Source organism: Abramis brama, assembly GCF_963993115.1.
Source record: "Abramis brama genome assembly, chromosome: 12".
NCBI lineage: Eukaryota > Metazoa > Chordata > Actinopteri > Cypriniformes > Leuciscidae > Abramis > Abramis brama.
In genome coordinates, this window is record NC_139974.1 from 32543686 (window position 1) to 32567868 (window position 24183).

Genomic DNA, 24183 nt, shown 5'->3' on the forward strand with positions numbered 1-24183 from the left:
GTCAGAGAACAAACGTACACAGGTTTTTGTCAAAAATCCTTTACTTGAGAATGGTGGGCGGCAAGAATTGCTTATATTTCCAAATACCTGCAGTACTCCAACTCTCTGCCACAAGGAAAAGTGTGCGCATCTGCTTAGAACCTGACGTGGCAGTAAGCACTTTTCTACGTCAAAGACGTATATTTTTATAAAAATTAACGTTGGCGTGGATTTGAGTAAATTCACGTTCTATAAATGAGGCCCCTGGAGATCACTACTAATCAAAGGTGGTTCCCACAAATTCATACAGAATATATTAATAAAAATATAAAATACAAGCAAGTATGAAGTATAATATGTACAAATGAGGGGAGTCCATTCCTGTTTCTGGAGGGCCACCTTCCAGCAGAGTTAAGTTCCAGCCTTAATTAAACGCTCCTAAAGCCAGTTAAACTCAAAACTTAACTCTTCAGGTAGGTAGCCCTCTAGGAGCAGGATTGGTCACTCCTTATATAAAGTATGCAAGACAGCATGATTAAAGAAATGCTAAAAACTAAAAACTGAACTGGAATCCATCTTTAATGTAAACAGCAGGATGTTGCGTTCTAACAAACATGAGGGGAGAAAAACCATAAATCATAACAATTATAATACCCACAATCTTAAATTAAATTAATCATGAAAGTTCAAATGAAATTTGAAGGCCCTGAAAAATGAAATTCCTTAACACACAGAAATGTATAATACTGACTACTTGGCAGCAATCACGAATATCACAAAAGTTTATACCAGCTTACAAAAACAGAAGCTCAATATTGCTTTGGAATGTTACAGCAGTCTGCCATGAGTCTGGTTGATGTCAAGTGAAGTAAAGAGCTATATCTACAAGCCTGCATTATAATCAGACAATGATAACAAAGTACGCACAAAGCAGGTATGGTTTAAGACAAAAAAGGCAACCTCTTGCATGAAGCTGCCTATTTAATTTAACAGTCTACAGTATAAGAGGCATGAATGGGATACTTGGAGAAAGAACAAACTTGGACTTTGCTAGCAATATAGCTGCCGCTTGTTAGAGTGAGAAACATACTACAGTGAGTGCTACATGCCACAATCCCCTAGACTTTTTGCACACTCTACAGGGAGCATCCCACTCCGAACAGCCAGAAATTATGATGGGACAAAAATTCTTGACACAACCATTTTTAAGCCAGAGCAAGTGGAGGTGGGCTGCTTGAGGAATGTAACTGTTTGAAGAGATGTCTGGAAATTACTGCGACAGGACTAGAGTGGTTTAGGACCTGAGGACCAGTTTGTGGTGGTTCTTCAACCAGACCAGATGGTTCATAGGCCTTGCAAGCCAAGTCCATTAAGTTCAGCAAATCCATTGTGATGAGGCGCACTAGAGAGCCAAGTTTTAGCAGGAAAGAGTCTTTCTTCCAGTATGCATTTATGAAAAATCAGTCAGTCCAGTGAAAGGGGATTAATTGCAGTCATAAACAAAGTCATAATTGCTTGGCTCTTTGGGGATTGGGGGAGGAACTTCAGGGATCTGGATGTTCTCCAGGTCCAGGAGGCGGAGCTTCATTTCCATGTTGAGAAGAGTGTCCATGTCTGAGCGAGTGAACTCACTGGTCATCTCCTTCCCCAGCAGTGCATTCAGCCCATCTGTCCACACACAGTACTGAAAAACAGCCAGAAAACATGGCATTAAACCACAGCATGCACAGAATCCAAATCACACAAAGGAGATGTGCTACACCACTTTGTAGCTTGCAGTTGCTGGTTGCTCACCTCGTGCTTGTCAGGGGCAATGAAGTTTAGATACTCATCAGATTCGTAGAGGACAGAGAAAGCCAGCTCCAGCACCTCCTAAAGAAGGAAAGAGAATTGACACCGTCTGTCAAATGCTAATGGGGCTGCTGTGTTTGTGTGCCTCCTATTGCGTGACTTGCAGATCCTCTCCGAACATATTACGACAGCAGATGGTCCAATCTGTTGTGTGTGTGTGTGTGTGTGTGTGTGTGTGAGATTGTATACCAGCTTCTCCTGCCGGGCACCAAGAGAAAGCAGTAGGAAGTGCATCAATGCTTTACCTTAACAAGATACTTCAGTCTCATGGACTCAAATCTACACAGAAAATACATGTCGTTTTTGGGGTAATTGTCACAAATTCAAGTAAGGAGGATTAAATTTCAAGGACACCTTGTTCAATTGGCCAACAATCTAATCCTTTCTATGGCACATTTGAAATGTCTATACCTAGATCTTATCAACACTTTTCAGACCCCTTGGCCTGTCTAGAGCAACAGCAGTTACTTATAAGCCTACAGTGTTTTTTGCAAGTTTCAGCCTGACGCAGTTATCATTTTCACGTCCTGCGCCACGTTGTTTAAATAGCAAATGCATTTGCGCCCATCTGTGCGCCCATGGGCATGCTGGTCTGAAAACGAGGTGTGTTCAGTCGCATTGTTGGCGCGTTGCTATTTTGAGGCAACTGAAATGGACTGTGCCATTGACCGACAAAAACCTGGTCTAAAGGTCTGCTTATTAAACACGCAGGGACGTGCAAAACTGCCAAATATAAAAAATAAAAGGATTACAATGTAAAAGATTATTATTGTACTGTACATAAAGATATGGTGGAGTTCGGCTTGTCCTGTAGATGGTCTGCTCGCACACTTTAACCTTGCGCACAAGCAGATTCGTTTGCACTCTGGAGACGCGTTCGGTCTTCCCACTATCAAATTCTGTCATGTAAATAGCGAATCCGCCATGGCGTGAGCACAACTGGCATTTAAAGGGAATGGGAGATGAGGTTTATTGCACGTAAAGCCCAAAAGAGATTGTAGGGGCAGTCATGGCCTAGTGGTTAGGGGGTTGGACTGGTAACCCAAAGGTTGCTGGTTCGATTCCAGAACCGGTGGGAAATGACTGAGGTGCCCTTGAGCAAGGCACCTAACCCCTAATCGGTGTGTGTCTCCACGTTTGCAGTGTGTGTGTGTTAACTACTCACTACTCTGCTCCTAATGTGTGTGCATTAACTTGGATGGGTTAAATGCAGAGGTCAAATTCCAAGTATGGGTTACCATACTTGGCCGTCACTTTCACTTTCACTTTCACTTTTAGACCATGCGCCTGGCACACCGACCATTTTTCCCGTCGTTAAACTAGCAAAAGTGGATTCGGACACGCCCTGACTGCACTAGAGTTAAATGCTCTAGGGCAGTGGTTTTCAGCCCGGGGGCCGGGTCCCACTAGGGAAATACTGCTCTAGTACAGTGGTGGGCCTTTCTGCAGAGTGTGGCTCTAACTCTAATAAAAAAAGCTAATTAAGGTCTTCAGGATTATTAGAAACTTTCATGCAGGTTGGAGCTAAACTCTGCAGGAATGTGGTCATCCAGGAGCAGGTCTAGATACTTCTGCACCATGAAAATAATATGCGACCAAAGTGGAATCCTTCAAATTCTCAAAAGCACAGAAATGGACGTACTTCTGCGGCAAACGTTAAGTTTACCACAAGAATTACTGGTGCAGTGCTTCTAAGCCTTAATCAAATCTGCCCTATCAAGACAATCAGAATTACGTCTCTTTTCAGCAGTTAGTGAGGGAAGTGTTTTTTCAAGTCAAATTCCTATAAAGATAAATGTTGCTTAAAGAAAGTACAAAAAACCCCAACATTGATACACATTGTTATTTTACAGTCAGTGTCATCAGGACTAAGGGGATCCTTATGGCTGTGCCAGAAGGTTCCAACTATACTTGATATCCTGTCCTCAAGTTTAATCAATTTGGTCAACAGGGAGTCATTTTTTACAGTTGTGGCATAAATTTGACATTGTCTGCTTTGTTCTGTGGGAAGAAGAAAGGGTGACTTTGAAACTGAAGTGAGCTGATGTATCATTACTCACAAAGATACAAGGCATAACTAATGCATCCTTTGTCACCAAGCCACACACCACTGCATCAAAGGAAAATTTGATCTTTGGATATTCAAGAGAATTTTTGCTCACCTTGTTCTGCTTCAGAGCTCCCTTTTCCTTCATGTGTGGACAGTCTTTACCAGTGACAACAGCTTTGATGTCTGCCACAGGAACTGCCATAGGGAACAAAGAATAATTAATAAGACGGGGTGTGGCCATCTTAATCCCATCTTTGTAGAGTGAAGCCACTACACCACGATCAGAACGCAGGCTGTACTCACGCTTGTCCTGTAGGGAATCATGGGGCACCTCTCCCTGAGGGCTCTCCTCCAGATCCCCGTAGTGGAGAACTTTATGATTGGGCGACAATCGACAGTACCAGAACTTGTCTGTAAAGAAGCAGAGCAGTAAGTCAGTCTTCCACAATGTAATGCTAACAAGTTGTCTTTCATTCTAGTACAATGCTTAATATTCTTTGGCTTTTCATTGCAGATTGGGTAGCCGTGACCGGCAATTTTCCCCCCAAATCACTTCCCGAGGCTTCCTGTGCCATGCCAAAAGCAGACAAAAAGGATCACTGCCAGGACTGCTCACATTTAGCCTAGAAGGCCATAGCTGGCACTCAACCCTGGCGCCTGAATCCAAATCCTAATAACTGGGAATAGCAGTTTGGCAGATTAAAAAACATTGTGGGATGAAAGAGTGGGATGAAAGACCTGCAGGGTGGCACTTCACAGGCTGCATATACTCACCCAAAGAGATAAGGAGTGTGCTGGAAACAGCTTGATCTAGGGTGATCTCTTTCTATAACTTCATCTTACCAACAAACCAGCTCAATGGGCCGTTTATCCACCACTACAAATGTACAATGAACAACCAATGGATATTGCAGCCAACAGCCATCTGTGAGCCCATTCTGAGATGTCAGAAGAGATATGTGCAGAATGGTTTGGGCTAATATGCATGCAGTGCCACGTGCATGATGAAAAGGGGGCTTCCTTTGTACATGGCTTTCCTGAATTTATAATCTAATTGATGACATACAGTACACAAGTCATGAGACAGAGGGAGCGATGTGGATGCGGAAAGAAGTTATTTTTATTTAAGAGAAGCCTGAATGCTAGTGCTGTGGTGCCCTTTCCTCAGGCACCATGCATGCACTTAAACCTACATCTGGGACTAAGAAAATAAGATCTCCTTAACCTTAAGATGACACTGCAACCCAATCAACATCTATCAAATGCAAAGATTTACAAACTAGTGTATGGCAATCTGAAGTGAACAAACGCCTACAAAGCAAAAACAATTCATTAAAATCTCTCAGAGTTGAACTCAATCTGCTCCCAATGTAAATCTGTAATTCTGAAGATTAGCTGGCTCAGGATTTTTAACTAGGGTTGGAGCTAGATTCTTAAGGAAGGTGGGCTTCCAGAAGCAGGATTGTTCACAGTCTAAAAGAGGACAAAAATCTAAAATGTTTCAGTAAATTAAAGGCAAAGAAGAATTACATTTTAATATTATTCAGAAAGCTCAGCCTCAGGCAACTTCTGCAATACTTAAGATTCAGGTGGAAACTGGACAGCTCATTTTGTCCACCATGAGAAGAGAGCTTTGCTATGCGGGAACAATAGGGAATACAAATGTCAATGTAGCACCTGTCACAGTGAAAATCCACAGGTGTGCTTCAATCTGTCGTTTAAGAGCAGTCCTTAAACGCTTTAAGTTTAAGGTTAGTTGTTCATGGACAAAAGCAATGGTCTGACATTGGGCTATCTTGGGAATTTTGGTGGCTTCATGTGGTTAGTAACTCGCTCCTGTGGGGAACCTCATTCTAAAGATTATATTAGGAAGTAGAACATACCTGAATGTCATGGAGCAAATACATTCAATGTGATTCAAAGTAAATGACATTATCACGAAAGTTACTATAACAATAATAAATTAAATATATTAAGGACCTATCTGTGTCTGTAATGAAAAAACAGCATACTGCCACATACCACAAACACGTGGACACGTGCAAAGGTAACTATTCAATGCTATTTCATGTGGTGCATTCACACGGATAAGAATAAGTCACTGAAACATTGGCTACTAGTAGGCATTCCTCCTTTACTGCTGTATCCAATCCTGCATTCTGGACACCTTGGAACTTGGAATTCTCCAACCTCCTACTTGAAAATAAGTTGGGACAGATCGATCAAGCGCCATTCCATTTGGTTATTTTCAGTGGAAGTGAAAATAACCAAATCAAATTTTGAGTCCACAAATGCAAGTTGACTGGAATACTTTGAGGTTGGGGCAAAAAATTTCAACATTCAAATATTCCCACCCTGGATTTTTTTGTATTTAAACTTTGTTCACATGAGCTTCTAGGTCTGCACTCTCATTAGTAGTCACCGCTTCATTTTTCTGCATAAAGCTGAACTCTGCTCAACTTTGTCTCATTAAGGCAAACCACTGGATAAATATCGACTTATCAAATGTGTAATGCATATGTCAGTCAAATTATGAGAGGGTGCCATGTAAGTCATATTAAGTGTCTCAAGCCTTTGGCAGATAATATAATAGTTGATTGTGAACGAAACAATTTTTTTTTCATTCACACAAATGAGGTTCATAATTGAAGAAAATTATGTCAATAAAACAGGAAAAGTGTGACAATTCTCAAATGAATAGAGAAAGGAAGAAAGGAGAAAGAGAGGCAGGCAGACGAATGCATAGCAAGAGATAGACAAGGTGTCTAGTCTTAGAATGATCTAATCCGGTAGAAGTGTGAAGAGTGTTAAATTATCCAGGCTAACTGATAAAGCCTCCCTCTGAGCTCAGCAGACAGCCCTCCTCCTCAGCCACCCCGTGTAAAAAGCGGTATTACATTTGACGATCCTTCAACTCTCCAATCTGTGCCGTAAGCTTTATCACTCCCACCACTCAGCGTTTGTTTGAAATTGGCTCCATACTTCCACTCTCTCAGCAACGGAAAAGGCTATTTTTCACACTTGCTAAATCATGCTGTCGGTTTAATAATAGCACTCATAAAAAAAAATTATTCATAGGACATATACATTTCAAAATGTTTATGTAAAATAGTTGGATAAAAACTATCATGTAAGACATTCTAACATTAAGTTACTGTACTAAGAGATTGCTGATGTGCAAATTAAAAAAAATTGTGACCAATGAAGGTGTCTGTAAATTCCTGTAATTCCAAAGTTCTGTTTTCAAATAAGAAGCAGCCCAGTAGAGGTCCCTAATAAAAGGCAGAACCCTATTAAATGAATCAATTAAGTGAATCAATAAGACATTTCAGCTGAAAGCACATTCATTTTAGGGGAAATATCATAAATCTTATACTGTGTACTAACCAGACAAATCCAGCGGCAAGCTAATTTTTTAGGGGAAACTGAGGGCAAAAATGCTGCATTACAACACATAGACACAGTAAGAAAAATGAGGGCATATTGATATTATTTTAATGCTAAAACACATGTATTTTCATTCATTTCTGTGCTGCTTCAGCAAATGGCATTCTTTTAATGGTTCTCCTTAGAGAACTTTAAGGTTTTTTCATGCAATATCCTATGTTTCTCTACTACCACATGCAATCTCTCTCAGGCTTGCCAATGCTTAATGGATAACATACATGAGGTGCAGGATTGTTGCTCAATGAATGTATTGTGTGGGTGGGAAATGCTGAAAACAAAATCAAGCAACAGACAAAATGTAGTGTTGTTCATAGCTGCTGGTTTGGACAGAAACTTGGATTAACAAGAAAGAGGCAGCTTGTATCACTTTTAGTTTTGTTGTGTCACTTTGTTGCCTTATAACATGGTGTTTTTCTTACCCTGTCTCCTTCGGCTGCTGATCTTCCTGAAACAGGTGCCCTCACACAGGCGATTGAGGCGTTGCTGTTTGATCAACTCCATGATCTCTGGCTGGATTTTCTCCCTAAGCTCCCTGGAGAAACATCAGACAAATGCAGTTTAAAGTACTGATCCACCACTTTTCTGGCAGTTTACACAAAGAAAGACTCAAAAACATAATTGTGAAATACAGACTTGGTCTTTAGACATTTCTTTGTACCACAAGTCAGGAAGAGCCAGGCAAACCTCCTTTTATCTTGTGGTTTTGCTAATACTACTGCCAAATGTACTGCGTTTAGATCGAAAGCTGAGAATTTGCAATATTAATTAGCCATTTAAAGACTTCTCTAATGTAATTTAAGCAATGCCCTGAGCATTAGCTAAGTAATTTATGAGAAAATAACATTTAGATCACATTATGTGGTAATGAGTTGGCTTATCTGGTTTTGATTCTAGATTTGATCATTTTTATGTTTAATTTTGTTAGGGATTAAAAAGTAACCATCCTCAATATCATGTAAAGTGGGCTCTCTTTTTTTAATGAATAGTAATTTATTAATTATTTAATTTAGCTACAATAACCTAGTTAATACCATAGGAACCATGTTTACTACTGTAAAAATAATAATAAAAACAAAATTTATTAAAAATGCTTGTGAATACTGGGGGAAAAAAATAAATAAAAGCTAATGGAAAAATCAGAGGTCAAAAATGTGGGAACCTTGCGTATACTGTCAAAAGCCAAGCTGACAAATTGATATTTCTGTTATAGTGAACAGACTGAACCACGTTATATATTTCACATTGATAGAACATGAAATCATGAGTGATATTACCAGCGTTTCAGTTCAAACAAGCTCTGAAAGTTCAACACGGACATTTCCATTTCACTGTTATATTATATGTTGATGTACGCACAAAAAACGAATGTTCTCTGCGATTGTACATTCCAGCTCAAATGACGCTACTGTAATGCAGTGGGTAATTTATTTAATGGAGTCTCCTCTTAGTTTAATTAGTTATGAACCATTTAAAGGCTTGTTTTCAATCATGAGTGGGACACAGGTGCAGTACACATGTACCAAAACTGGGTGAGTCTGATTGTGGGAAATGAGTGCTTCAGATAATTAAAGAGTTTCCAGTGACTCACAGAATGGGCCGGGATTGGAAATCCTCCTGGTTCATCCTTTCGGACTGGCGCAATTTGAGGATCTCAGTATAGCTCAGATTTTGCAGACGACTTTTAAACTGATCCAGAGAGTTAGGCTTGATCGTGAGAGCACGAGTGATCTGTTCCTTCACCACCTGCATCACCTATAGCACACAAACACAGATTTCATCATTAGGACATCATTTTATGCATTCAGGCAGACAAACTTCTCATTCTTAAATCTTGCTTTTACTTTAGTACAGCTTTTGAATTAAACAAAGACAAAAGATCAGACCGTTGATTGAAACTTGAAACTAATGATGATAATGACAGCACAAGGTCAGTATAACTGACATAAAAGGACAACTTTTATTATGATCATGATCTTAAAAACCTAATGCTTACATGCCTGAAATTTGTTTTGTAGACAAAAACAATTTTGACTGGTGGTGTACATGCTAAGTGTCTACATACATTCCCAGACAAAAGGTTTCTGAATAGACAAGGAAAAAATATATATAAATAAATATTCTATCCCCTAACTCTAACCCTAAACCTATCCATCACAGAAAACTCTCTTCCTTTTTAGGTTTTCAAAAAACATCACTTAGTAAGATTTATAAGCTGTTTTCAGATTTCGTATATTGTCATCTTTGTGGGGACAATCTGTAGGGTATACCTGAACTGCACACACACACACACACACATAATTCTATACATTTATGTTATTAGCAACTTCTTACTAAATATATTGTGCAAAATCACATTACTGGCAAACACCTGGACAGGCATTCACAAACTTATTAAGCTCCAGGCATGGAAGACAGGTAAAGCTGGGTGTCATCAGCATAGTAGTGGAAAAGAATATCGTACTTCCTAAAAATATGTCCAAGGAGCAGTAAATAAAAAATAAAAAGCGGGCCCAAGACTGAGCCTTGTGGAACACCAATGATAACAGTTTCAAGGCTTTGTTCTTACAGGTATTGGTTCCACCACTGAAGAGCATGTATTATAATAATACATTTTATTTATGATGCACTTTACATTTCAATGAAATCGTATTAAGAAGTTGCTCAGAAGAAACTCTTCATGTGGAGATAAGTGGAGGCCAGCCAAGCACAGTCATGAAAGCCATCTGGGAGATTACGGTTTGATGAAGAATCAAATGCAAATAAACAGAAGCAATAGCCAGCAATGGACTATGACAAGAATTCACCCATATGCAGCACAAGAAGACAACTTTCCTTTATCCTCAGATACAGAAACGGCCAGCTGCAATAAAGCCACAGCTTTTCTGGTAATGCTTGAATAATGCACATCCCGAAATCACAAACAGAGGGTTGGTGTACGCACCGAGCCTTGGGCTACAGATCATATGCTGTGATTAGCTAGGGAGCACAGCAACGCATGAGATAGGAAGCTGGAAACGAGTCCAGTAGCTATTCACGCATGCATCCCCTCCCAGTCACCCAGAGAAGCAGGTGCCGCTGGCTCGCACAGCAGGATTAGATGAGGTTTAATTAGTGATAAGATTGGGCCAAGGTCAAGGCCCCCTCCTAAATCACTAGGCTGATACGTCCGTGCTTGAAGAATGAGCGGAGTGATTGCTGGAGGAATAAACCGATACGGCTCTATTCAAACTGCGCAGGAAGGTTTAAAGGGGAGGGGGTTTTGACAGCTGCAGGTGGGGGACGAAGAAGCGAACATCTCCACTTGAAACAATCCCTTATGCCGGGGGAAGCAATTTTCTGAGCACATTTGCAGATTTTTCACGGTTCAAAAATTAATCCAAAGCTCTCTCTCTTCCTTTTATCAGCCTCTTTAAATCAAGTCATGATGGCTGAAATAGAGGCAGACCTTTTATTTGAGGACGAGGTGATATGGGGGAACAGTGGAATTTCAGCTGCTGATGTGGTGGGCGGTGATATTTATGAATAAAGCGGAAATGGACCTGTTTTTGTTTTTTTTGACAAACGCACGCAAGTGTGTCACAGCCTCAGCAGGAAGTGTGTGAGTCTTCATCTGCCCTGCCATGCTTATTGTCTTTCTCTCGCCTCTCCTCTCTCGAGCATCTAAATGCACAGAACACACTCGCCCACTGTGTGTCAGCCAGCAGATAATACAGAGTGACATACAGAAGAATGAATGTGTGTGTGTTTGTGCATGTTTGTGCGCTTGTGAGTTCAAAAACTGAAAGCACTCTTAAGACCAAGGCTGTTATTCTGCATTGGACTATATATTTTGATTTACATTGATACATCAGAGCTATTATTATAAATCTCTAATGCGCCTGCATTATTTAATATATTTGAATGTCAAAGATATAATGGCATTGAACAAATCTATTGCTTCCCTTAGGCACAACAAATGAGGGATTAATCTTAATATTAAAGTGTTTCTGAATCATCTTTGGAAAGTGAGTGGGTTTGTGGGATCATGCCAGCGCCATTAAAGGCCATGAAGAGAGTTGTGGAATGACACAAAGTAATATGATATATAATATAAAATACAATAATATTATAAAACACAACAAGCTTTCGTATACAAGCTTTTGATTATACTGAGGAAACAGAAGTAAGCAAATCCAGATTTTAGGGCCCTTACAAGTGCTGTAAAATATATCTGATAAACTGGCTACTGAACAACTGAAAAAAGATAACAAATGGATTTTCTGGATGATTAAAGTTTAAAACAAATTTGTTCTTTGGGGTCCAAACCAATTCCAAACACACAGCTATGACACACAAGCCAAATGTTAATAAGAAACAGATAAACAAACCAAATGTAGTTAACTAGGCTATCATATGCATCAGTAAGACAAATAGTGATACATGTGCATTAGGTTTTCCTGTCTTATCCTGTCAGATCATAAGCAGTGCACAACAACAACCTACAGAAACACACACACAAAACTGAGAAACCAATCCATTATGAAAGTGGTGTTTGTTAAAGGTAAAACTCTTAACTTTACACTCCGTCTGTCTGGCCTATACACAAACCGACAATTTAAAATGCAAAAACCACCATGACATGGGACAGTGTTATTCCATATATATGACAATTGAAGAGCACATTACCTCCAGTAGCATTTAGTGGTCCACTCGTTGGTTTACCAGCACCTTTTTTTGCAACTGTTTGCATACTTCCCTCATTCAGACAGCCAATAAAAGCACTGCTGTGCCTCCAATCAGGGCAGGCAAGATTTATCGCTCCCGTCCAATTTTAATTACAACTTTGCGCAGCTATCCATCATAAATTCATAGGTATGCCTCTCTGTTTTACATACCAGCACATTATTAATAGTCATATTTTTTTCCTACCTGTAATTATGCAAGGGCCATAATTCAGTTACATCAGAAGACTTTTTTTATTGATTTAGGAAGATAAATCACATATAATGTTATGAGCAGTTTTGCTTTAAACAAAGCCTAGAAGAGGATTATCTTTATTCATGATCCTGACATTTTGTATGACTAATATACACAGGAAATGCCATATTAAAACATTCTGCATGTGAAGCTGAAGCGAACATCGGTGACCGCCACAGGATTGTCTTAGTAAAATTTTAGGACTGTGTCCTAACCAGACGTGATGCGGTAAAATTTCAGCGACAAGCATTTTGTCTGTCCTCACCAGACATGACATGACTACAAAATCCATCAAAAATCACAGCCAATCAGAAGAGCATGTGGGAGGGCTCTGTCTGCAAGTGCAGTGCAATCTCAATTAAATGAATAAGTAGCCTACATAATCTAATCAATACATTTTAAACCACTTTAACATGATTAAAATACATACTGAGAGACTGATACAATCTTTGTCATGGTCATTGAGTTCACAGTTATAACATTAATTTATTTTCAAGATCTGAGGTAAATTATCCATTGCTGCTTTCAGTATGGCTATAAAGGTCATGCAAAATGATATTTAAACTCACACAGACCCTTTTAACTTTAAATAAAGTATATACTCAGTACCTGAGATATTCATTGTCATAGTTTGTATGTTGTTGTTCCAGGAGCAATGTTACAGAAATAGAAACTGTTTCTAAAATAGAATCCTCTGATTACAGGGTCGAAGCTGGTTAGGACCAAAACTGATTAACACGGCAAAGATACCTTTCTTCTAATGTCACAGTGTCGTGTCACATTTGGTTAGGACACGGTGTTAGGATCAAACCCAAAACCTTTCAATTGACGCAGTTCTCCAAAGACAAAGCTGCTTAATTAGCCCAGGAAGTCACATCAACAGAAGTCTTTGCCACAACTGAAACCATTCATAATTATCATTTACAACTTGTCAATCATTCAAATAGTGTTTAATAAACTTAGTAATAAACTTCAAATCTGAACTGGAAAAGAACAAAAAACAAATTTGCAGTACAGGCTGGGAAGCATATCTTGCACTCATCCCTCTTCGCATTCATTTTGCTTGTTATGGACCGTGGACCCAATGGGGTAATCAGGCATGAAAAAGCAAAGGGACATTTATCCATTCCACAATTGGCATGCTAATTATGCGGTTTCCTCCCCCATAATGATTTTTATAACAGTTAATAATGATTCAAATCAAAGAAATGGGCATTGCTTCAAAGAAAATAAATAGATATCATTAACGGAATAATAATTTGCCGGAAACACTGACCGCAAAGACCATGTGATGAATTTAGATGCAGTACAGTCTGAAGTAATTTTTTCATAAATGCTGGGGGTAAGTCTATGAATAACAAGTGGAGTAGACAAGTATAAAACACCTGTGCATGCATATGCATGCCAAGAGAGAGACCTGCAGTCTTGCATGCAATGGGATGCTATGGGTAGGCTCTGCCACTCTCTTCCATAAATCTTACTTTGGAGAACCTGGTGTGTTAGTTGTGCAGAAGGTTGCTGGATTCTTGCTGGGGTGTTGAGACGAGTGGCCTGGCACTTACTGATGTCACAGGATATTGAGTATCTACACCTGGCCATACAACCTGCAGTCATCTGCAGAGTGATGACATCTGTCAGGCTCCTTTGAGTGCTCCCTGTCTGAAACAGATTGTCTCGGGGTGCCTTTTTTAAATAGTAGTACATTCTCACAGAATAGTCAGTGTTTTAGGGTGTATCATAAGTATGTAGCCTCCAATAGTTGTTGCAGTAGACGTAGGCCAGTAAGTGCTGTGCGTGTAAACCTCAGTCCCCTGGCTTCAAGAGGCAAGCTAGCGGTTGTGGTCTTTAGTGTCCTTGTTAGCACGTCCCACGTCTCCCACCTCCCACGCCGGAGACCCCAGTTTGAATCCCGCTCAGAGCGGCACGAGTAGGACCGTTTACATTTGGTGCCATGACCCAGATGGAAGTGAGGTTTAGGGGGGGTCATTGTAACGAATGTATAGGCCAGAAAGAGCTGTGCATGTAAACCTCACTCCCCTTGCCTCTTAGCGCTCTTGTTAGCGCCCGCCTCCAATGCTGGAGACCCCGGTTCAAATCCTACGTGGAGCAGTCTAAACACGCAAGTGCTCTCTGACAAGGAAACATTTCATAACACAGGATTTTGAAAAAGCCCCCCAAAAATGTTGTACTCTAGCAGGTGGCACTCAACTCTCTCAGGATCCAGCCACACATCCACTCCACTGACAGGAGTAACTCTTTCTCCAAGGGCCAGCATGAAGCATGCCGAAAGCATGCAATGCATTAAGGTCACTTAAGGTCCCAGGAGACTCAGCTCATAGCGTAAAGTAGCACTGCGTTTGTGTGCGAGTATGAAAAGGACAAAACGTGAAGTGAAAAGTGAAAAGAAAGAAATGGTGGAAGCAAGAAAGGAAAGGAAAGGAGAAAATAAGAAGGAAATTAAGAAAGAAAAGTATGAAAGGAAGGGAAAATGAGAAAGGAAGGACAGACAGGAAGGAAGACATGAAGGAAAGGACGGAAGAGAGGAAGAAGGAGAACAAAAGAGAGAAGGGAAAAATGGAAGAAAGATGGAAGAAAGGAAAAGTGAAGAAATAAAGAAGAAGAGATAGAAAGGAAGGAACAAAGGAAAGTGAAGAAAAAAGAAGAAACAAAGAAAAAAAATCTTGCCCTGCAAGGGGAAGTAGGGAATTGTGGACCGGAGGCTTGGGTGCGGATGCTGAGCACGACCAAACACCTCGAGACATCATTCACTTTATGAGATCTTGCAGATTTATGCTCTGAAAAAAATCCTGCCTGCAATATTACCATAATCAATCAACGTTAGGGGCTAACTGACAGCCCATCACAGAATTCAGAAGTGTTGGGAGATTTTTAGTATTTTTGATCACAAAACGTAAATCCTGTGAACATTGAACTAACAAAGACTTCACAAAGGACAAGGCTGTATACAAAAGGGATTAACCTCAATAAAAGCCTTCCCTGTAAAAAGAGTAACAAAAAATGTGCTGATCTTACGACAAGCCTATGTACACGTGGGATACATGCACAAATAATTCAAACTTAATGAACAGCCACACAGCAGAGGTCAATGTGCTACGGAGAAAGGAGTGATGGAGAAACAACACATTAAAGCGCTCATTCATAACAAGTACCCCAAGGAGGGGATGGGCAACGGAGGAGCGCGCTGGTTGGAGCGTTCGCTGGATCGCTTCCTCTTTAATCGCTAGCTGAAATCTGCCTCTAACCTGATTACTACAAGCAGCTTCACACAAAGCCATCTCCATCTGTGCGCCTGCTTTATCTCTCGTTTCCCGTCAGCATCCAGGCAAAATTGCAAATGACCCTTCATCCTTTTCATTCAGTCTGCACCCGTTTTCCTCCATGCACCTGACGCGATCTCTTAAGCAGTACTCACATGCCATTGTCACCTCCATGTTTGGGAGCGCGGATCCACGCTGGTCCAACCCAGTGTAGCAGAGACAAACCCTGACCAGGTGCAGGGGCGAAAGGATCACCAGAAGGAAAATAAACAGTGGTGGCAGATGGTTCCAGGGTTGTTTGTGTGTGTGTGTGCTGCTAATGAAAACGGACCAAGCTTTAGCCAAAGGTTGATTTCTTCTGCCCATCAACACTCTGAAGTCTGAAAGCATCTCCAAGCAGCTCAGTTTATGTCCATTTCAGCGCTAAAGCCTGATTGGCCAGACGCCACGGCTGCTTCAGCCAATGGAGTTCCGGCAATAAGGATCACGTGGTTTGTATACAAGGGAGAGGGAGAGATTGGAAGGGGGAGGGGTGGGGGTTGTGCTATAGCTTAAACAGAGTCACTACATCACTACTACTGTGCTTGGATGCACCGAAGTGGCCATTTTAAAGTCAGGTGTCATAGCTGCCTTCGTCAGAGCTGATTGGGTGGAGAAGACAGCTGTTTATGAACCAAAACACACACGCACACAATAGCTGTTCTATGTTATTGTGAAGCGGGAGAGGGAGTAATTAGAATGTGGTTGCCATGGAAACAGGCAAACCATTGCCCGTCAGTTTTTTTTAGCCCCCAAAGCATCGCTGAGAGCAGACCTGCCTCCTGCTTCTCGTCTCCACACTCTCTCTCTCTCTCTCTCTCTCTCTCTCTCTCTCTCTCTCTCACACACACACACACACAGATGGACAGACAATATTTACAGGATGTGACAGGCCAATCACGAAGAGAGAGTGGGGGAGGAGAAAAATAGCATGTGCGTTTAAAAATTAGATGGTTGTGTGTCTGTGAGAAGAGGCAGAGGATGGTGAGGTGCAGTCATCCGAAAATGGTGGAGGTCCATCAATGCTGTATAGTGACAGTGAAGCCTCATAATCATTTTAACGCATGTCTGACTGGACCCACCAAGACAAAAGCACAAAATGGAGGACATAATGAATAAAATCAGCTCACATGCCAAAAAAAAGCCACAAAAACATCCACAGATTCAGGGACGCCAGAACTTACATATAGCCCAACCTTTAGCTTGCATTAAAAGCACATTTCTGATATAAAATGTGCTTTAAATGCTATAAAGTATGGCCTGAAGACAGTTGCATACATACATGATATTAAATTGTATTATCCTTGTATTATTATTTCATCCTCACTATTTCACATATATACACACATACCCACACATACACTCACTATATTGCCAAAAGTATTGGGAAACGCCTCCAAATCATTGAATTCAGGTGTTCCAATCACTTCCATGGCCACAGTTGTATAAAATCAAGCACCTAGGCATGCAGACAGCTTCTACAAACATTTGTGAAAGAATGGGTCGCTCTCAGGAGCTCAGTGAATTCAAGCGTGGTACGGAGATAGGTTGCCACCTGTGCAATAAGTCCTCACGTGAAATTTCCTCACTACTAAAAATTCCACGGTCAACTGTTAGTGGTACTATAACAAAGATGGAAGCAATTGAGAACAACAGCAACTCAGCCATGAAGTGGTAGGCCATGTAAAAATCACAGAGCGGGGTCAGCGCATGCTGAGGCACACAGTGCGTAGAAGTCGCCAACTTTCAGCAGAGTCAATAGCTACAAACCTCCAAACTTCGTGTGGCCTTCAGATTAGCTCAAGAACAGTGCATAGAAAGCTTCATGGAATGGGTTTCCATGGCCGAGCAGCTGCATCCAAGCCTTACATCACCAAGTGCAATGTAAAGCGTCAGATGCAGTGGAGTAAAGTACACCACCACTGGACTCTAGAGCAGGGTTCACCAATCTCGGTCCTGGAGGGCCGCTGTCCCTGCAGAGTTTAGCTCCAACCAGCTCCAACACACCTGTTTGAAAGTTTCTAGTATGCCTAGTGAGACCTTGATTAGCTGGTTCAGGTGTGTTTAATTGGGGTTGGAGCTAAACTCTGCAGGACAGCGGCCCTCCAGGACCGAGATTTGTGAACCCTGCTCTAGAGCAGTGGAGACGTGTTATCTGGAGTGACGAATCACGCTTCTCTGTCTGGCAATCCGATGGACGAGTCTGGGTTTGGCGGTTGCCAACAGAATTGTACTTGCCTGACTGCATTGTGCCAAGTGTAAAGTTTGGTGGAGGGGGGATCATGGTGTGGGGTTATTTTTTAGGGGTTGGGCTTGGCCCCTTAGTTCCAGTTAGTTCAGCATACAAAGACATTTTGGACAATTTCATGCTCCCAACTTTGTGGGAACAGTTTGGGGATGGCCCCTTCCTGTTCCAACATGACTGCGCACCAGTGCACAAAGCGAGGTCCGTAAAGACATGGATGAGTGAGTTTGGTGTAGAAGAACTAGACTGGCCTGCACAGAGTCCTCACCTCAACCCGATAGAACACCTTTGGGATCAATTAGAGCGGAGACTGCGACCCAGGCCTTCTCGTCCAACATCAGTGCCTGACCTCACAAATGCACTTCTAGAAGAATGGTAAAAAATTCCCATAAATTCCCAAGTTCATGTGCATGTAAAGGCAGATGTCCCAAAGTTTATATAAACTTTATTTAGTATATTTTATAAACGTATATTAAACTGGAGCAACGAGGTGTAATAAAGTTTATACTACTTTATTAAAGTGACGATTCTATAGTAGTAGAGGCTTAAAGAGTTATTTATATATTATGGAGGGATCCAAGACCAACATGTAATTAACAACTATCTCAAACTTTTAAGGCCCTATAATACTTTAATTTTAAAACAATGCCAAAGTTAAGTGTGCTTAAGAAGGCGACATCTGAACAATGAAGCCGAGAGTTATTCCTCTAAGTCTGTATTAAGCTCCCACAAAGGTGGGCGGAGAGGTGGGTCTAATCTTCTTCAGTTCAATCAGGATTGTGTCCACACACGACAAGTAAACACAGCCCAGGGATGTTGAGACTTAGGTGTTCTTTCTGTGAAAAGAAAAAGGATAACTCCTACTGGCATAACTTCATATTTAGTGGGAGAAATCACATGCAGTCGTTCTGCTGATGACGTGATGGTCTTATTATTCAGAATTGATGGTTATGTGGATTTTTATTTGGAGGGAACACAGGCAAGAATCACAGGCCACTCACGCAAAGGTCATTCTATGAAACAAGAGCTTGATAGGGCTAAAGTTTTGATTAGTGCATTTCACCACCTCAACCTTCTCGCTACCTTTAAAAGAACCTGAAACAAATCAATCTACCGACAGCAACTTTTCATCCCTCCAGTAAAGTTTAAGATTTCCATGTGTGCACACTGCCAGACAACTGTCAGAAAGAAAAAAAAGAATAGGGAGTTCTGATCACCAGATTAAACAGCAGTTTTATCTCTATATTCAGAAAGTCTATTTATAATAAGGCAGGAATACAGACGAGGGGCAAAAGCAAGCAAGTTTTCTCAGATGTGCTGCTCATGTAAGAAAACAAAGGATGATGAATTTAATCACAGTGTCCAGGGAGACATGCTCCAGGGAGATATTTTAAAAATGACTTTTCATGTCCATGAATCTTAATTAAGCTCAAATATACAGCTTTACACAAGATGGTCTTTTATCCTATGCTATAAATCGGTTACAAGTTTGCTGTGTGATTATCACAATTACACAAACAACAGCCTAGCAAATCTCAACCACCTCTTTAACCAGAAAAAAAAAAAAATCATCTCTGCCAAGAGCTTGAAACAACCATCATCCCCTGCAAAAGTCCTAGTAGTGTGAAGTAGTGATAGACTAAATATCTGATAAGGAGCATGATTGGCTGATAAACTACTTTAAAATATATTGACAGACCTGCCAATGCACTTTTTTTTTTTTGAGTAAATAATAATCGTAATATAATTCTACATTTAAATTCAAATTGCATGTGAACCATCAAATGCACAGTGTCAATTATGTTGAAATGAAAATGCATGACACTTAATTTGTATCTTTATTTTAAGTCTTGTAAGTAATTTTATTTGGATTATTATTAAAATTTAAAATTTAAAATTAATTTAAAATTAATTAAATTAATTAATTTTAAAATTAAAATTTCTTGAATAATTACTTGAAAAATATTAATGTTTTCTTAACTAAATAATAACAGAAATCCTTAACCCATTGTTGTAATTTAATAAAAAAAAGTGAAATATTACTAACAAATTAAAGGGCTGTGTTCAGTGCTGTGCTGAAATTTTAGTATCATGACAACCCTAGCATCAGCCAATCAAAAACCCATATTGGTTGACCACTAGAAGAGGGAGACTGATGTAGAATTAGACACAGGTGCAGGGACTCAAATCAAAAGGGCTGCTCTCACCTTATTGAAGTCTTCAGAAGTGGCTCTCATCTCTTTCCAGGTTTTGTTGAGTAGCTGGATACAGATGCAGAAGAACTCCTCAAAAGAGCGGTCATGGGTGAAAAACATGGGATGGAAGTCATGGCAGTTCTCGCTGGCTGTAAACAAACAATTGGGACAAAGTCAGCGTTTTGTTCATTGTCAAATGTTGCACCCCAATCCACCTGAGGAAAGTTGATTTATCAGGTAAAGCAGTCTCAAGAGAACTTTCTCTTGCAGGACTCTCCAACAGGGACTTTGAACATTAACTTTTAAGGAGGCTCACGTGTCTGCTTTCTTAGCCAGCTTCAGCCCTCACGTGGGCTTCTCATGCATTGATGCATCAGATATGGCTGGGAACGAATGGTGCTACATCACGACACATCTCTCTGAAAGAGCCCCTTGGCAGAGCAGACGATTATTTTCAAGCATTAGAAGCATGCGCTTGGCTCTCAGGACACCTACACATTTGAAGTGACTGTGAATAGTTGGATAAAAATGGCATTTTTATAGCCGTGTTTTCTTTCAATGCATTCGCCTGCCAACTAGTCAGTGGTCTTAATTCAGAAATTCAAAAAACCCTTTGAGATTGTCAAGAACCTCTTCTTTTTTGAAAGATGCATATAGACTACTGCCATTTACTGTTATGGAGAGTTATTTCCTCTCATGTAGATGCAGAAGAATGTGCTATTTAGCTTGGGAGTAGTCTTTACAATGTGCAGGGAGCAGGGACGCGAGGTGACAACAGTTGGCTTTCGTCACCGCCTTTCCAGTCTCAGGTCTGTATCTTCTCAACAGAACAGCTGGATCCCAAGTTCCTCTCCAAAAGACTGACTAAAGACTCTTCTGTGAACACTTGACTTACAACTGTTAAGGCACTTACTCTTTAAAACTTTCTTGTAAAGAAACCCTCCTCATTCTTTTTCTGTTGTCTCATGGTATCTCATACTTTTGTACTTTTCTGAGCAATTCTGAAACTTCTTATCTCATCCCTTATGTCTCAGTCACTTTGAATAAAAGCATTTGCTAAATGAATACAAATCTGGGCCTCATTTTACAGTCAATAAATTCAGCATTTCTCTTTTTCAGTTCATGAAAATGCTTTTTGGACAGACAGATCTCAAGGGGTCTAATCTTAGTCCGAGTCTCTGGGGTCTGATATTGGCCTGGGTCTTGGAGTTCTTGACTCCAACTAGCCTCTTACTAGGCTTACAAGCACATCACACATTACGTAACAGCAACATGAAGATGGAATATAGATGGATGTGATGTTGGCTGATTACCCTCATAAGAACGATAAGAGAGAGACTTGCTCTTCATCTCGCCACTTCATAAATGATCCTCAAAGATTTCCCCCCGGGATATTACTAAAGCAGGATTATGGAATGAGAGCTCTGTGATGATCTATCGTGTGAGATTAGTGCTTCATAAAAAAAATTCTGAATCAAATCAGAATGGCTGCGTGGAAAATTAAAGTCTGGGTGAGCGCTATAAAAACTGAAGGTGCCATTATTGTGTTTATAAACAGAAGCAGTCAAGGTGAAAATGAAACTGAGGCTTTCACCCTGAGGCAGCACACACCTATGTCAGCTAAGCCACTTTAATACAAACACTACTCGAGTGGAATGGTGCTTTGAATGAGAGCCACTATTTGAGATTCTCATTTAGGGGAATTGAAGTTTCAGAGAACCTGCCAAAGCCCCAGCAGAGGGCCAGTAATTGCATTGGCTCGGTCAAAATTGAAACTTCACAGCATAATGAATGATGCCTGAAGGCGCAATGGGGCTTTCATTGAGAGTGACGTCATCTGACCGGTCAATCTGAGGCTCAATCCACCAGACTGCCCAAGCCACAGAGCCTGGTCCTTTGGGATGGCTCCAACTGATTCATTGTAATAGTTTCTTTCTCCTTCAGAAGTCAGAGGAGTTCAAGGGTGTGTTGAAGGGGAGGGCAGCACTATCAGCACCCACCTGCTGAGGAATGAAATGTCAGAGTCACTTTGGCTCTCGCCTAAGCCCTGAGTTCACAGGTTTGGGCAGTATTAACAGTCTGATGCAACTTTTAAAGTCTAGCTGGCAGTCACACTGAATGGAGGAATCTTATTAATCCAGGATGTTCTCTCATATTGCAACTAAAGGATCCTCAAAGATCTTCCTGACCTTTAATCTTCAAAGCAGTGTGATTAACACAATCCTTTCCTATTTATCCAGAAGTCAAGAGATTTTCTGCAAATATACACCATTATACACTAGGGGATCATTAGGGGTGAAAATATATATACAATATTTTGAATAATATCTATTATATTTTAATATTTTAACAACATTGAATTGAATTGAATTGAATTTCATTTCATTTTAATGCAGCTTCAATGTGATTAGTCACATGGCATTTGCAAAATCAGCAAAAATTCAGTCACATACTTCAGGGATCCTGCACCTGACGAACAACAGCCCTTAAGATGCATGGAAATGTTTGTGCAGCTATTATAGACCTTGTATACATTATGTCCACACTCAAAAGCATGATTACATCATATAACATCATTATATCATATTAGTCAGTTTCTCGTGACTGACATAACAGAGGAGGCAGAGATATTATGTGCATGGTGTGAGTATTAACATGGGCTTTATGCTCTCCGGCTAACAACCACAGCACAGCGCAAAGCTGCAGTGTAAATAGCTTACAATTCAACATGTCAACTGGTTAGTTGGGTAAGCAGAGGGGCTGTCAGAAAAGTGTTAAAACCTGTTTCATGACCTTAATCCGTCAGCACAGTCACATCTGACCTCCTGTACTCCCTCCATGAGCCAGCTATGAATCAGCATCATACCAGCATTCAATGCAGAAGAAGTTATGATTCCTCTCATGGCTTTTCTCATAGAATCCTTCAACATTTGATGTCAGTGCATGATAGTGGTGTGAATCGTCACCGGTCTCACAATTCAATTAGATGACAATTATCATGTCAACGATTCGATTCAATTCAATTCGAAATCACGATGCATTGCAAAATATCACTGCACATGGCTACATTTTCGTCAATGAATACGAGCAGAACTCCCTTTTTATTTTATGAACTCCTTTTGATTTTATCTGGTCCAAGAAAGTACACTTCCTGAATGTAGTAAAAAAAAAAAACGTAAGTCTGAACACAGCTGACGACAGGAGCATTTAGAGCTAATAAACACAAGCATGAAACTGTCAAGTAGTGCACTTAAGTTACAAAAACGCTCACACACACAGGCACTCGCACACAAGCACACACACTCGCACACACACACACAGGCTACTCGCACGCACTCTGTAAATGTTAAAATAGTGGATACATTTTTTTTACTCACTTTTGTGTTTTGCCTCCCTTCGCCTTTTTTATGCTAGCGTGACAAGCGCGTATGTGACGAATGACGTCAGAGAAACGTCAGTAGGCTATAATCGATTATGGTCTATTACTGCGTCGATGCAGAATCGTCCACATCCGCATCGCGATGCATCATAGAAACGATTCATTTCAACACCCCTGGTACATAATAGGCCTGCCAATTGATTTTACAATTGGCTTTACAAAAGTAACTTTAGAATCAATATATTGTTATCATTTATTCCTATCATTTAATGTAATCACATCAATCCCAACAGTATGTGCAGGCTTTAAGACTCAACACATGGAAGACTAACTGCAACAAACTCTTCATGATAATGATTCGACCTCTACATGTGTATTGCTTATAGAGAAGTGATGTAAAGGTGTGGCAATCTGCTGATCCCTCAAGGCAAATGACGAGCCACAATATGCAGAAGTGAATCATGTACAGCAGGTCAACAAAAAGGACAAGACGTGATCTGAACTCTGGATAAGACACTGCTGTGGAGGACACATGTAGCCAGTTCATACAAGTTGCATGAGGTAGACTGAACTCTGAGCAGTTTGATGACTGAACAATGGTTCATCTTTGAGAATCTGGAGGTCATCACTAAGAGCTTCCACAACTTGAGCTAGGAAGCCTTATCCTCAAGAGTACAGGCTCTGCAGAGACTTGTCTGGGTGGTCTTTAATTAAGACATATGATCTTCGTGATCACGTACTGGGAATCTGCCCAGGAATTTTAC

At 40.5% G+C, this 24183-nt stretch overlaps 1 protein-coding gene across 5 annotated transcripts in view; it reads right to left on the reverse strand.

Annotated features, from left to right (window-relative positions):
- Positions 1 to 540: 540 nt before the first annotated feature.
- Positions 541 to 24183, reverse strand: part of elmo1 (engulfment and cell motility 1 (ced-12 homolog, C. elegans)) — an 86626-nt gene continuing 62983 nt past the window's right edge. For 4 of the 5 annotated variants that reach the window (XM_084130935.1, XM_084130933.1, XM_084130934.1 and 1 more), the window contains 7 exons: positions 20053 to 20189; positions 8916 to 9079; positions 7747 to 7859; positions 4184 to 4291; positions 3993 to 4075; positions 1774 to 1851; positions 541 to 1663 (listed from right to left, as the gene is read on the reverse strand). In XM_084130935.1, coding sequence (XP_083987061.1) covers positions 1463 to 1663; positions 1774 to 1851; positions 3993 to 4075; positions 4184 to 4291; positions 7747 to 7859; positions 8916 to 9079; positions 20053 to 20189 — 884 coding nt within the window. In that variant the 3' untranslated portion in view covers positions 541 to 1462. Of the gene's footprint in view, positions 1664 to 1773; positions 1852 to 3992; positions 4076 to 4183; positions 4292 to 7746; positions 7860 to 8915; positions 9080 to 15716; positions 15993 to 20052; positions 20190 to 24183 lie in introns of those variants that run through there. The other variant, XM_084130936.1, reaches the window with a different exon arrangement.